Here is a 16,020-nt window from a genome sequence, read left to right as displayed (position 1 = left end):
TTCAACATTGTATTTATGCCGTTGTGTAGACGTTTAAGGATTCGCCAGCACAACTAGTCATTGTGTAGTCAGGTAATGCGTTGGATTGCATCCTTCAATATTTGCACACATAAAACTTCGAAACATAAAACAATTCAAGCCACATATGATGAGACATATAAGTGTAGGGAGTGTTCTTAAAGTAAGTACACAATCTCATCACTTGAAATGTCATGTAATTTAAAAAGTATATACTTTTTGTGTTTATTTTTATTCTCATTTAATATGCTGACATGACCAAAGAGGGAGAGAGATTAAAAATTGACATTATTATTACATCTATAGATAGTTTTTCAGTAACACTTAGTTACCTTTTAACATGAGTAAAGTGACTAACCATGAAAATTTACTCTTAAATCCAAGAATTTTGTCACACCAAGTTTACCGTTCAGCAAATAGTAAAAGTAAAACCAGCACAATAAAAAGTTACTCTTTTAAAACAGTTGATTGGTATTAATCCAAACCAAGCATGCAGGTTCATTTCATGCCTCCTTCCTACTAACTGTTGGTAGGTGGAAGAACTGCCGCTGCATATTGTCTGTCCAGAACCTCAATGAGCTTCCCAGCTATTGCACTTGCATACAAACAAGACCCTTCATACATCTGCATAATTCAGACTGAAACCCTAATTAATTAAAAACCAAATTAAACCAAGTGAAACTAATCGTGAAATTGTGTTGTTTCTTTCAATGTGTGTAACTTATTAGATTACGTTTGACATGTTTGTACTACGTACGTTCTTGATCCTTGTTAACGAAGTTTCAATTGATCTCATAAAAGAAAGAAAAACAAACCTTGGTATTGAAGAAGAAGCTGTAGGAATTGCCAATTTGGCCACCGGCAACATGATGAAGATCAAGCTGCAGCTCATCCAGAAGCCTGGACACAAACAGCAACAGGTTGATCTTCTTCCTCTGCACCAGTTTAATGGTAACTTCATCGTCGATAATGCGGATATCAACCTCGGTGTCTTTGGATTTCCTTTGCAGCCACGAGCTCCGCAGAGAGCCATTGTTGTAGGACTGGTCATGAGGCTCACCAAGAGGCTGAATGTTGCAGCTCTCGTCATCTCCAGCGGCGGCAGCGCCATCATGTTCAGTCTTGTACCTCTTGATCCTTTCTCTCCCACACCTGTTCTTCTCGACCAGCAATTTAAGCTCTTCCACTGTCCTCAGAAGCTCGTTTATGTATTCAATTGCATCTCCCACAATTGATGCTCTATCATTCTTTCCTCCAATTAATTGACCCCAGAAAAAGAAGTTGAGCAAAAGTATGATCATTACGGAAAACAAAAAAAAAAAACAAAGAAAATATTGGGATCCAATTAAAACTGCAAAACAACTGATATGCATTTTCTAGTATGGTTTGGAGTATCCTATGCACTGGGATTTTTTATTGTTACATCGTTGATCAATGATACAGTGGATGTGAAATTTGTGAATTTTATGTGTATACCTTTGTTGGGTTTGGAACCAAATCCTTCAAGATATCGAACTTGCCATTCAATTGCTGTCTCCTTTGGCGCTCGGTAGCGAAGTGTTTGGTCCTTTTGAGATCTCTTCCTATCCCATTAGAAGCCATATCTCTTGAGAACTCCAAAACTCCGCTATCAAACTGCCTCCCAAGACTCCTATCTGGGTCATACAGAACTCCTCCTCCGCTTCCCTCTCTGTCATCGCCGCCGCTACTGAACAACGACCCGTTTCCTGAGCCAGGCAAGGTGTACCCATGCGGCAGGGACTGAAGCAACTCCCTGAATAATGGCGGCTGTGGAGGGAGGTTCAAGTGGAGAAGCGGGTCATAGAGGACGGAAGAAGCCGTCCCCTGTGGGGTGTCAACCGCGGTGGGGAGGTCTCCAAGGAGCCCGAAAGAGCTCGGAAAATTCGAGGTTTTTGGGAGGGGATTTGTGAAGGTGATGGATGAACTTTGGAGAAGAGAGGAGGGGGAGCATCTGGGTAAGCTGAAAAGGTTGAGAAGGTCAGGTGGTTGTGGGTATAGAGTACAAGTAGCAGAAGTAGTACCATCTGGGAATTGTTGCTGCATCTGATCATGAACGCCATGAATATTGGTGGTGTCCCAATTTGTTGGGTGCTCAAAAGACACCAAATGGGAATTGTTGATGTTGTTGTTATGGTCAGTATTGGTGGTGTATGAGTCATCGACATTGAACCCAAGTTCGTTTTGGAGATCGATTTCCATGGAGGAATGATGATATTGGTGATGGTGAGGATGATAAGAAAGCTCTTCCATGGAGAGTCTGGTGTTTGCTTCGACACCAAAGCCGGTGGTGGTGGTGTTGTGGTGGTGGGTGGTGTCTGAAGAAGGCATGAGAACTTGTGGTGGTTGTTGTGGCAGTGGTTGTGGGGGAAGAGGGTTGAGGTCGAGCACGCTCTCTGCTGCAGATTCAGGGATGGAGTTTGGGTCAAAGTTGCATGCTACTGTGTCTTGATACATTTTTAGTTTTGGTTGCCTTTTATGAGTCCTTTATTTGTTCACAAAATCTAGAACTGGGGAAGATAGAGAGAAGGAATTTAAGAGAGAGAGAGAGAGGAGAAATTTTTAGTTGTGGTAGGAGAAAGAAGGGACTGACTAAAACCGCAAACCTCTCTCCTCCTCTCTGGAGTGAGAGAGGGAGAATTGGTTCCTTGTTATTATGTGCTCTCTTTCTGTGACTCTCTTCCTTTTTCTTTGAGATTTTTCAGTTGTGTTAAAAATCTTTTGGTCATTGTGTTTATAATTAAAATTTTATTTTGATCATTGTGTTTTCAATTCATTAATTTAGGGTTGGTTTGAGATCATGGTGCTTTCAATAAAAAATAGCTTATTAAAAAATCTGAAACATTAAATGTGTTTGATAAAACAAAAAAAAAAAAGTTTTTTTTAAGAAAACTGCTGTCAATAAAGTAGACCATGCCTCTAAAAAAGGTGTCTTTTTTTTTTTCAAAATATAGCAATCAATACTCATTTAATGAAATTTTTAAATAACAAGTATACCCCCACATGTTTTACAAAATTACACCCTTTGCCCCTACATTATTGTTGTTGATAATTATTATAAAGTAGTGTTATATTCATCCCAATGTCTTATTTCCTCACCCACCTTATATTTACACCTATCATAAAAAATTAAAAAAATACGTAAACTCTTTTTCCACCCACTATTATTTCCAAAATAACCCTACATATTTTTTCTTCAAATTTTCCTTGCTTTGAAAAAATTATTATAATTAAAAAAAAAACATCATTACCCAAGAACTCCAAATATCACCGCCAACAGCAACCCCTTCCCCAAAGTAATCCTACAACTATAACTACCCCGACACCCCCAAATCCTTAGCCAAGGCACCACACCCCGACACCCCCAAATCCTTAGCCAAGGCACCACCACACCCCAACACCCTGCGCCCCTCCTTGTGTGAAGCTTCATCACATCTTCCACAACGTGCACTTTATTGTGAGTCTCAAGGCTTTGCTATGTCATGTTCGAATTCCCCCTCCTCCTGATAAATTTTCAAACTTCCTTCCCCAGGAAAGCTTGTGGAGGTGGGGTTTATGATATTTATTTCCTTTTTCATATTGATGATATTTTAGCTTTTATTTGTTGAGATATCTAATAATTATGTGGCAAAACATGATTGGTTGATCTTAAGTCTTTGAAGGTCATTTTATATTAGGATAAATTTGTCAATAAAATTATCATTTCAAAGTAGGTGGGGAAATAAGACACCGGGGTGGTCTTAACAACACTCTTATTATATCACATTAAATATAATATCATTTTTAGTCATTTAACATATTCAAAGCAATTTATAGAAAAATTTACCAAACACTCAGACACTACTTTTTTTATTAAAAGTACTTTTACAAAAAAAAAAAAAGTTTGTCAAACACTCAACAACTTTATTTTATAGCTATTTATTCTCACAGTACAGTAGAAGCAGTTTAAAAAAAAAAACACAACAATACTAAATTAGCCCTTAATCACTGTATTTCTCTAAGTTTGCAATTTGAGTCACGTTAAATTATGTTTAAAATATTCATTAATCAAATTCAGAATATATTTTAAAAGAGTAAACTGATATTTTTCCTCTTGAATTCTGCCTTGAACTTTCAATTTCTCTCCTAAACTTTTCAATTGAAAAATTAAGGACTTAAACTAATTGTTTTGGCCAATTTCCATTGTTGTTAGTTTTTCCATTCATTTCATCCAAATTCCTATTAAACTGGTGTGCATGATAAGAGTTAACGTTAATTGAATGGAATGTATGAAAACTATACGATATGGAGAAATTGGCCAAAATAATTTGTTTAAGTCCTTAATTTTCCAATTAAAAAGTTTAAGAGAAATCGAAAGCTAAGTGAAAATTCAAGAGAGATATCAACCGTTTACTCATTTAAAAAAAACATAAGATAGAAAGTAAAAATAGAAAAGAAAACAAAGTGAGATCAGAGGATAGAATCTGGGTAAGTGGGCTATTAACTTAGGACTAGGGATGGGCAAATACCCATTAGTTATGAAAACCGTGGTTATCCACCCATTTAAATTTGATGGTTACGGTTATGGGTAACCGTTTAGATAAATAAACGGTTACGGATATAACTGTTTACCTGTGAAATTTAAATGGACGGTTATGGGTATTACCCACAGTTATAAACGGGTACCCATTTAACCATTTATTTAAATATATGTAAAACTGAAAAAAAAAAAAAAAACTTTTAGCTAAGTTTAGTATCCCGAGACATATTTAGTTATAAAGGGCCATAATATATATATCTCACTTGAGAGAAAAATATAATTGATAGAACGGTCCAATGTTTAATATATGTGATTGAATGTGCTAAAACATTAGAGGGTTCGACAGTTTTGTTTTGGAGTCTTTTGGAGCTTTGGCCAACTCAAGATAATGATTACCTTGAGCTTTTAGAAACATGTTATTGTCGGCCGATGAGTACATATATATATATATATATATATATATATATATGTGTGTGTGTATATATATTTAATTGGCCTCGAGTTTTCAATAAATATTTGACCCAAAAATTAGAAATCAATTAAATGGCTTGGATCGATGAACAAATGTTTCTAAATAAAAATCCAAATATTTATCAAATTAACCTATTAGCAGACTGATGCGTACTTACATACATATATATATATATATATATATGTATGTATGTAAACACGAATATTAATTAATATATATATATATGTGTGTGTCTGTGTGTATGTAAACACGAATATTAATTAACCTGCAACCATGCATGATTCTTGTAATAGATTGACTGTCAAATAATTGGGAGACATCGCATATATTCATAAATCATATTGCCGTTAATACAAAAATTCATGTTAAATGTATTTATAACAGTATTTAATTGTTAGAAAAAGAAAATTATGACAAATTTCTTAAGTTGTTAAAAAATAGGTAGACGGGTGAAAAAAAAGGGGTAAACGGGGTTAAAAATGAGTAAACGGGTATGCGGTTATGGTTAAATGGATATGCGGTTATGGGTAAATGGGTATGGTTAACCGTTTATAAACGGTTATGGGTATGGGTATACCCGTTTATATAAATACCTAAAGGGTAAACGGTTATGCGGGTAAAAGCTTAAACGGTTATGGGTAAATAACCGCGGTTACCCGCCCGCCATAACCATTGCCCATCCCTACTTAGGACCACCGCCATACCGATCAACCCCCTTCTCTCTCTTTCTCTCTCCCCTGATAAAACTTGGAGCAGAGAATCTGACATTGGGGTTTTGTAATGTTATGGGAGCAAGTCTTGGTTGAATGATAAATGGTTGGAGGGGATTGGTAAGGGGATTTCAGAGATTTAGAGGTTGGTGGAGGGAGTACTCTGTTGGAGGTGGGATGAGATTTGTGGAGGGGGAGACAAGGAGGATATACAGAACGAGAGACAATAATCTGGGGTTGGCATTCTGTTGGGGCCGAGGGGTGGCGGCAGTGAGTTTTTCCTTTAAATTATTGTGATTTTAAAACTTTGTTTGGAATAGTTTGATATTTTACATATATTTTGTATTTCTTATATCTAATATCTAGTCATGATTTTGATGTGTTTTGGGCGAACTTTATGAGAAATAAAACTATGTGAATGTAACGAGTTTGTGAAAATATATTTTCCACATTCAAATTGGGCGTAATTTTTCTGTGATTTCAATTGTTGTTTGATGACACACCTCGACCCGGAATGTCTATTAAGATTCCGAATTGAGCTGTGCTGGCCGACACTTGGAAGATACCAAAGTCATAAAATGTAGTGATGTGGAAAATGTGAATAAATTTAAACCTAAAAGTGCCTAAATACAAGAGTGTGCTGGTGAGCGGGAATGAACCAATTTCACAAATGATGTCAGTGCATAAGCAAAGTACGGTAAAGTAGGATGAGAATTATACCATTGAAGGTAATCTCCAATACCAAGATTTGTCAAGAATCTTCGTCGATACAAAAGCTCAGCTACTAAAACCTGGAGGGGCGAAAAACAAGGTTGGGTGGGCCTAAGAAATTAACTTTTATAAAAACCTTTTTGAAAACATTATAACTTCTCGCCGTAAAATAAGTATAATTTCCCAAAATATACATACTACGTATAGTATAAAAATGCTTACCAAAACCAGCAATATTTCAAGGATGCCATACGTCACAACTTTTGTAAATGAGTACATGACGTCCGTAATCACATATTTTCACATAAATAAAAATATCACATTGAATGTTCATCGACATATGCTAATACACGAGTTCATGCAGAGATATTATGACATGAACATGATTGGGTGAAATAATTATATACGCTCTAGTACTACAATCACGTGAAGACTGGAGCTATGAGCAGCACATATGAGTCGGAGTTGCTTATTGCAACCTGTACGACATGACTCACACCTACAATGGATCCAAAGTGAGCGTATGGTGCGATGTGTACATACACGTGAAAGACTGGCCCTGGCCCTGACGAGTACTAACACTGGTGCAGTAAGCGATGAGCAAATAACATAAATATAATCATGCCACAATCATTCAACAATTCTAGTCAATAACATATTACTCATGACCAAAAATAAGATTAAGGCACCCCCATATAGTAAGCTTACTTGTGCATCCCGTAGGATTATTTCATCATTTCCCAACAATAAGTCATTTCTTACGAACGTTAATTTAATTATGGCAATCATGTAGGAAATTAATGAATGAATGTATATATGGAAACTAACCAATATATATATATATATATATATATATATATATATATCAAAAGAAAGACCCACTCACAGATCATGTTGTCGAGTCAAACCCACCTCATAGTATCGAGAGTTCTTGCAAAGCGTTTCGCCTAGAAACAAAACCATTTAGGTAAATATAACGTACTAATGGAATTACGCGTTTTTGTACAAAGTATGGCTAATAAATGAACTATCTTAAAGCGGTCGAATTTCAAAAAATGGATGGTGAATTTGAAATCAGGATGTTGAAATATGCTAAGAAGGGTCTCGGGTAATTTTCGTAAAAACTCAACAAAAAGTCAATAGTCAACCCTAAAAGTCAACCGAGACACCCCGGTGGTTAACTATGTTAAAACTTTGGAATTTCACTAAATGGATGTCAAAAACGGATTCGGGGCGTCGAAATTAGCCTAAGAGGGTTTCCGAGAAATTTTGAAAAAGATAACACAATATTCTGGCCCAATTGGAACCGGGCTGGGCTGGCACATCGGCCCAAAAGTTTGGGGCTGGTTGGGCTTAGGATTTGGGCCTAAGACCCTTGTTTTTATTTTTTTCCTTCTTCTTCTTTTTCTTCTTCTTCTTCTTCTTCGGTGGGTTGCCATTGAAACTGCTAGATTCTGGGAAAATGGTGACCGAACTCCGACCAACCCAAATACTTAACTAAAAATAGTCTTCCCATATATCAAATTGAAGCTCGGAGAACAAGGAATTGAAATATACCATTGTATTCCTTGACCGTGGCTGGGCCTAGCCAGAAAACAGCTTGAAGTCGCCGAATTCCTCGCTAGAAAACAGGGAAACTTCCCCGAGTTATATCTACCATAAAAGTAGCCCAAGAATCACCTACCATGTCTAAAATTGAAACTAAATGACGAGAAAGATTTATCAAAGGTATTTTCGAGACCCACCTTCGTCGAAGGATATGGTGGATAATGGTCATGGACTTATGGCTGCCATTTGCAGAGAAATGTTTTAGGCTTGGTATTGTGAGTAAAACAAGGTGATTATCACAGTGGTTTGCCGCGAAGCTGGGTGGAATAACAATGGTTATGTGGTCGCACAACTCGTTAGAGTTGGGAGGGATGGTGGTTTGGTGTTGGGTGTGTGAGGGGGGAATGAGAAGGACAATTTTGAGAAGGAGAGAGATAAGTGAAGAGAGAGTGAGTTTCAGTGATGAGATCCAGAGAGTGAGGAGGACAGGGAGAACGGACATGTGGAGCGAAATGGGTGGAGAGCTTGTGTGGGTGTGGGTCCCATGGACCAGAAAAATTATACAATATTCAAAATATCTACTCAGAAAGTATTAAATTAATAAAATACCCAAAATTCAAATTTCATAAAAACACTCTTAAGTTTCGTGGTTCTGTAAAATCTTAGTCGTAGCTCCAAATTCGATCCCGCTTGCGTCTATGTATTTGTATCGTCGAGTACTTCTAGAATACACTAAAATAGTAGCTTATACACGTCACGAAAAACGGTCAATGAAAGTAAAAATCCTCGCCTCTAAGGGCATTTTTGTCAATACACTCATTTAAAATTTATAAAATCGTAAAATTAGGAACGGGTTGTCACAATCTACCCATCTTAAAAAAAATTCGTCCCTGAAATTTGAAATCACTTGCTATACATGATATACTCCAAAAGATAGGAAGAAAGTGTGTGTATATATATATTTATTTATTTATTTATTTATAAGAATGTCATTCTGCCGCGATCGAAGTGCAATGATTCCTCTTTCATGCCCCCAAACTCATACTTTCCTTCTCATTCAGCACAATAATATAATATACTACTTTTATAAAAACATAACGTCGAAAATATTTATATATGTAAAATAACATCCCGTCAAAATACATATATATAATAATGTAAAGTTAAAGTAATTGTACTGAAATGAAAACTTGACATAGAATATTTTTCACCTACATACTCGTTACGTTACGTACTCCGAAGGTTAGTGTGTAATATCTTTGGGTTAAGCCCCAAACAATAAATAACTAATCAAATAAGTAAATACAAATGTTAATGTGAAATGACCTCCTTGTCTACCTACTTAACGAACATAACAAATAAGTTATCGATAAGTAAGTAACAAATTCCTGAGGGCGCAATGTTACCATCTTGCCCCTCGTAAGAAAATACATATAAATTGTCTGATTAGCGCCTCGATCACGCTTATGTACTACCCTCTCGGGTGACAATGCAAATAGCACACAATTTCCTAAATTGTAATCTCGATTATTCAAATACCTGTTCGGAATACTTTTCTGTCAATCATGTGCTATGCATAACATCTCTATACAACGGCTTAAACAGTACTATAGCCATACCTAAAAAATAACTATCGTTATACACAATTTAAACAAAGATAGATATCTATCATAGTCATGTTAAAACCAATATGTTCTCCAAAGTTCGGATAGTTCATTCAGATTGGCTTTCAGTCTTAGGGTAAAATAGGGTATTGAACAACAACTTTGTACCCACGGTTTTCAAGAAGATTTCCCAAGACTTGGAAGCGATACACGCATCACAGTGAGATAGAGTAGTGTCAAGCACACCATGTAGTGGAACATTGTAGTTCATAACGCCTTATCGAGTAGATTCATAAGGAAATTCTCTTGAATTTTGCGAACAATATGTCAAAAGGCTGAAAGAACACTCAAGAATTTGAAGGTCAAAACAAGTCCATCAAATCTAGAATGCAAGGCGATTAGAATTAATGCATGACATCCCGCTACAACGGTAGCTTCTGGAATATTCAATCACAAATGGTAAAGATTAGTTCGGCAGAGTATTTGTTGGGTGATGGAAGAATTAATGGTCGCAACTAAAATTTTGACGTCTGAGCGATTCTTTTAGTCGATTTGTTTGCCCCAGAAACAATATGAAGTGCAATATGGTAGATGCGTACCCAAGGTTGATTGGAATACCTTCCGGCACAAGAAGTGAATATGGAATCACAATCAGAGAAGATGCTGATCGAAACGTCAGAAAATCTGATAATTTCAAGAATGAGGAATTTTACCAAGTGGTATAAACGTAGTCCCTCTAGACCAACGAAAGGTGAGTTGACTTGTCAAGTCGGTTAGTAATCACTGAAAAATTACCATAATCTCTACATGTGCAAGATAACTCGTACCGGGAGCTTATGGTGATATTTCCCCATCTCTATTTGGATACAGGAAATGATTATAACCATTCGAACGATTTCTTGATAGTTTGAAGGTAATGCCATATCAACACTCGTGAATTCTAACTGAAATGAGATAAGATAAGCTGAAGGTGTGCAATGGTATATATGTCTTTTGCTGCTGTAATAGTGATTACATTTGCACAACTGGGGTGATACACGATGGTGCAATCCTAGACATTGATTTGGTTTTTCCATTGTCGGTATCAGCAATTAAACTCATTTCAAATGAAGATGTATTTAAGAAGTCTAAGGTTGGTAAAGATTCTGGACACGTTTCTCCATAAAGAAGTGCCATTCGATTTTCAAGTAGGGATGATAATTGCTGAGTTTAAGTCATGAGTAAGTTGGTTCATTTCGTATGGTTCCAAACACTGGGTGAACAAATGCGATATACTGTAATGCTGCATTTACACAACCAATACATCCAGAGAAACATTACCATGGATTTCAAAATTATCGATGTTATCGAAAAGTGTAAGAATAATACTCGAGAAGGGACAACACTGAAGTTGTCAGAAATTTTATTCATATCCAACATCCCAAACTAAACTAACTTCCCTCGGTCGGTAAGTGAGGAAAAACACTATAACTAACAAGACCAAAGATATCTCGAATTCACAACACTTTGTGAAAATTTCATCTTTCTTTCGCTACAACCTTTTGGGAAAAAGAAAGGAATAATGTCTACTGAGATCACGTCTCCCAAAAAGAGTACCAATTTAAACAAAACTAACATTTGATCCCCTTCCAATTTGCCACATAGTAGCACTAGCTGGGAGTTTGTTACTGAGATTCGCATCAGTAGGGTCCAACCACAATCTCTATATTTATGAAATTCTTGATTATGCTCACGTGATTTTGCACTTTCACCTAGATCTGGCATTCGTGTCGTGTCTTCCGTGTTCGTGTTGTTTTCGTGATATACCCGATATCTTAATGGGTTATGTTGTGTAACACCCATTAAAGTAAATGGATAATATGACCCGATCCGAAATCAACCCGTTAATATTATCAGGTAATACAACCCGACCTATTACCCATTAAAAATATATTTTAAATCAATAAATAAAGAAAATGAAAAACATAATTTGACCCAAAAATAATGGAAAGCATAATACTAGATTAGTATATTGTACCATATTGTCACATAAATATTACTTTAAAACATTAAAAAAATAAAAACATTTATCTTTCAAGTATTACATACTCAAAATAAGAGTCTAATGTAAAGACATTAGTGCATTACTACAAATACCAAATATTCAAGGATATGCAAAACAAGAGACTTGTACATTAATGATTATGAATTTTATTTATTTTGAACTCCCTTAAAAATACTATTCATGAGGGTTTTGTATGGTTTTAAAAATTCAAACGACGATGTACCTATCCGCAAAGCAGAAAGGATGCGATCACGAGTGCTCGCATATTTCTTCACATTTTTTGCACTTGTAAATAATTAGTATATATTTTTTTAATTTGTTTGGTATTTTTAAATTACTTTATTGTTCAGTGCAATTGCACCCTCATACAACATCTTTAAAACATTTCAATCTCGTACATTTATTGTTATTTTCATTTCATACATCCGTTAGAAAATATGTTAAGTTAACCATTAAGTGATGATGTGGCAAATATGAGGTCCTCATTTATGCTGACGTGGTTGCCAAACGTGTGTCACATGGCCAAACAATTAATAAAAAAAATTAAAATTTAAAAATTTTAAAAATTAATTTAAAAAAATAAAAAATCTTCATCTTCCCCACCCTTTCTCCCACCACCACCCATTTGCCCACCCGAGCCTCCCCTTCTCCCATCACCACCCCCATCCCCATCATTTCCGCACCTCCTTCTCTAACCAAAAATCCCAAATTCCTAATTTCCGCATCTAATTTGATTCGAATTCCCCATTTGCGATTAAACCCTAGATCCCAAATCTAAGTAATTCAATTGGATGATGGGTCTCAGAGAAACCTCCAAGCCCTAGTCGTCTTTAGAGATGCTCGGAGCTCAAGTTGAGCACCTCTTTGATCTCCAAAACATCATCGTCCATGGGCACAGTGTTAGGGTTGATGGCTGGGTTAGGCTTGAAGGGGTCGGATTTGAAGATTAGGTGTCAGAAGCCCAAGTCGAGGTCCTCCTCATATTGCATGGAAGTGGAGTTGCTAAATTCATCCCAGTCAAGTGAGTTATTTGGAGCTTAATCAGTGGCTGCGAGGAGTCTTCTGGTGAGGTGGGGGCGTTTAAGTGGTCGTCTTGTGTGAGAACAACGACAAAAGGACGGGCAAAGAGTGAGCAAAAACTGTTGGCTGACATAAGAGGCTGGGGTGAAGGGGACCACTTGGAAGAAGAAATCGAGGCAAGGGTTTGAGGTGGTGTTGAAGTTAGGGAAAAAATTGGGGGTCTCTAGGTTGCTTGGGGCTTTGCGGATGAGTTAATTGATGGTAGTGGTGCTGTTGTAGGGAGAAGCTTGGTTTGGAAGTGATGGGGGAAAGGGGTGGTGATGGGGAATGGTGGTGGTGCTAGAGGGAGAAGCTTGGTGCAGAAGTGATGGGGAATAGGGTGGTGATGTGGGATGGTGGTGCTGCTGGAGGGAGAAGCTTGGGGTGAAAGTGATGAGGGAAGGGGGTGGTGATAGGGGACCGAGTTGGTGACGGGAGAAGGGGTGGCTTGGGTGGGCAAGGGGGTGGTGGTAGGAGAAGGGGTGGGGAAGATGAAGAATTTGTATTTTATTTTTATTTTTAATATGTTAATATTTAAATTAGATTTTAATTTTTTATTAATTTTTTATGCCACGTGGCACATGTTTGGCAGCCACGTCAGCATAAATGAGGACTTCATATTTGTCATGTCATCACTTAATGGTTAACTTAACAGATTTTCTAATGGATGTATGAAATTGAAATGAAAATAAAAATAAATGTATGAGATTGAAATGTTTTAAAGATGTTGTATGAGGTTGCAATTGCACTGAAACCTGAGGGGGTAAAATGTAATTTATCCTATAATTTTTTAATCTAACTCTTTACCCATAGTATACCATAAAAATAAATAAATAAATAAAACTTAAAATTTTCAAATTTATATAAAGAATAATAATACAATAATATATATTTAATATACCATATATACATATGTAGAGCAAAAAATAATCCCAAAAATCGTGGAGGTGACACATAGATTTTTGGACAAGAAAGACGTGATTACCCTCGAGGCACACTGGAATTTCCACACGCATGCAATGGACAATAACCGCTCAATCAACGAAGAGTCAAAGGTGATCAATATGGTATTTATTCAAATCTCTCCCATCACTCCCCATCAATCCCTTATTGATTTTAATTTAAAAGGTAATTCCCAAAACTTCCTATTTAATTTAGGAATAATTGCCATGTTAATTGCAAGATATTATTTCACACAATATCTTGCAATTATTTACCAAATTACACCATATATGGCCGGCCATTCTCCACCAATAGGGTTGACCACCCTCCTATAAATACCTATCTTATCCCACAAAAATGCTAAGCCATTTGCTACCCAGAAACTCCTAAATACATTCTTTTCAGAATTCTAACTTTGACATCGGAGATTCTTCGGCCAAAGTCCCTCTTATTCATCATGGGCGCATGAGGCTTTTGGCTTTGATCGAAGTTGTTATTATTTTGCATGTGCATTTTCGTCAAATGAAGAGATGGAGGAAATTTGCATCCACAAATTTGTGCTTTCATTGAGAGTTTGATTCACACACTCAAAGTTTCTCATTTCTCGTTCATTTGTAGATTTTTCGTACGTTCTTATTCCTAGAATTATTAAATTCTTTAAGTAAATGTAAAAGAAAAATACAATGACAGAAAATTTGGAAACCATGACGAACAAAACTTCCTACGTTCTAAGATCCAGATCAAGTGATGAAGATTGCGACATAGCCCCACCACGACAATCCACGAGACTCAACACGATGGATAAAAGATCGGCACTACCCCCATGGGGCACCATCATGGCAATCCATGGCGAGCCCTCTGCCCACGGTGAGCAGACAGACATGTAGTAGCAAGCCCAATCCCACGCCACCTTGCAGCAACTGACCTAGGCTTGTGCCACAAGGCAGCCAGCCCAGCACGAAGTAGCCCTAATTGATGCGCCCCAGCAAGCCAGGAGCTGCAGGGCCAAGGTAGAAGTGCCCAACGCCAGTCCAGCCTATATGGACCTACGTCCATGGTGAGCCGACCCGAGCCGCATGAGAAGTAGCCGGAGCCGCGACTCAGCACCAGCCCAGTGCACTCTAAGCCCAATGCACCCTTGACCCAAGGCCAAGCAAGTCAGACCGCACTACGCCCACGCGCCCCACACATGGCTCGGCCCACTTTCGTGGCCCAACCGCTTCCGCTGTCCACCTAGTGATCTCGACTAGTCCAAGGTGATCAATATGGTATTTATTCAAATCCCTCTCATCACTTCCTTATTGATTCTATTCGAAAGGTAACTCTCGAAACTTCCTATTTATTTTAGGAATAATTGCCATGTTAGTTGCAAGATATTATTTCACATAATATCTTGCAATTATTCACACAATTACACCATATATGGTCGGCCACCCTCCTATGAATACCTTTCTTATCGTACTAAAATGCTAAGTCATTTGCTACCCACAAACTCTTAAATATATTCTTTTCAGAATTCTAACTTTGGCATCAGATATTCTTCAGGCAAAGCCCCCCTCCCATTCATCATGGGCGTGTGAGGTTTTTGGCCTTAATCGAATGTGTTATTATTTTGCAGGTGCATTTTCATCAAAGAAATAGATGACGGAAATTCGCATCGACAACATATATACTATAGCTATTGTATTTTATAGTAAGTTTTTTTTAGTAGTTTAAAAAATAAAATTCATCAGAATAACTTTTTTTCTTAACGTGTCAAAATGGGTTAGCCATGTGTCACCTTTGTGTAAACCTGTTAAGGATCCGTTATTAACGGGTTCTTAACATGTAACCTGATAACGACCCGATTAGTTATCATGTTGACCTGAAACTCATTATTTTCGTATCGTGTTAACGAGTTATGTAAGAAATTGCCAAATCTACTTTCACCGTCTCATTCTATTTCATTTGCCTTTTTCTTTCTCATTGGTTATGAACTTGTTTGAAAACTTTGCATTGAGAACTTGGAATATATTGTGGTAGGGTGGGTAACTGCTTGTAGTCTTCTCATGACATGTATTTTGGGATTTGCCTTAATAATTTTTTTTGGGACTGTAAAGGATTTTTCCCGTTACTCGGGAAAAAGTCATAAAATTTGTTTAATCGTTCATAACGAGTTTGATGTAAAATAATGCAGGAGATGACTTACAAGAGTAGTGATTTTCGCTTTCATTTTTTTCTTTATGTGCCTTTCTATTTCTTTCATTCGTTGATTAAATAAATAAATAAAAAGTTGATAGAGATAAACAAGCAGTGGCGGATCCACAGTGGGGTCATTGGGGTCGCGCGACCCCTTGGAAGCCATGGAAGCAACCTTAGAGACCCCTTGGATTGGT

The 16,020-nt window shown here is 37.1% G+C and overlaps 1 protein-coding gene across 2 annotated transcripts; it reads right to left on the bottom strand.

Annotated features, from left to right (window-relative positions):
- Positions 1-278: 278 nt before the first annotated feature.
- Positions 279-2,675, bottom strand: LOC114823781 (transcription factor bHLH91-like). Of its 2 annotated transcripts, none has more exons than XM_070810918.1 (3): positions 1,495-2,675; positions 834-1,265; positions 279-656 (listed from the first exon to the last, which is right to left on the bottom strand). In XM_070810918.1, the coding sequence occupies exons 1-3, from the start codon at positions 2,491-2,493 to the stop codon at positions 606-608; spliced, it is 1,482 nt and encodes a 493-aa protein (XP_070667019.1). In that variant the 5' UTR covers positions 2,494-2,675; the 3' UTR covers positions 279-605. The 2 variants fall into 2 exon arrangements, with proteins under 2 accessions (XP_070667019.1, XP_028955043.1); XM_029099210.2 differs by having other exon boundaries at positions 279-642.
- Positions 2,676-16,020: the final 13,345 nt, after the last annotated feature.

This window comes from Malus domestica, chromosome 02 (assembly GCF_042453785.1).
Source record: "Malus domestica chromosome 02, GDT2T_hap1".
NCBI classification, from domain to species: domain Eukaryota; kingdom Viridiplantae; phylum Streptophyta; class Magnoliopsida; order Rosales; family Rosaceae; genus Malus; species Malus domestica.
Note: the sequence above shows the minus strand (reverse complement) of the source record. Positions and strands in the feature narration are given on the sequence as shown.

Bases quoted from the DNA above. Each gene is read 5' to 3' on its own strand.
- LOC114823781 (XM_029099210.2), bottom strand. From the start codon at position 2,493: ATGTATCAAGACACAGTAGCATGCAACTTTGACCCAAACTCCATCCCT. The intron at 1,266-1,494 runs GTATACACATAA...ATTGGAGGAAAG, and splicing joins TGGTTCCAAACCCAACAAAG to AATGATAGAGCATCAATTGT. The intron at 643-833 runs GTTTGTTTTTCT...TGAATTATGCAG, and splicing joins GCTTCTTCTTCAATACCAAG to ATGTATGAAGGGTCTTGTTT.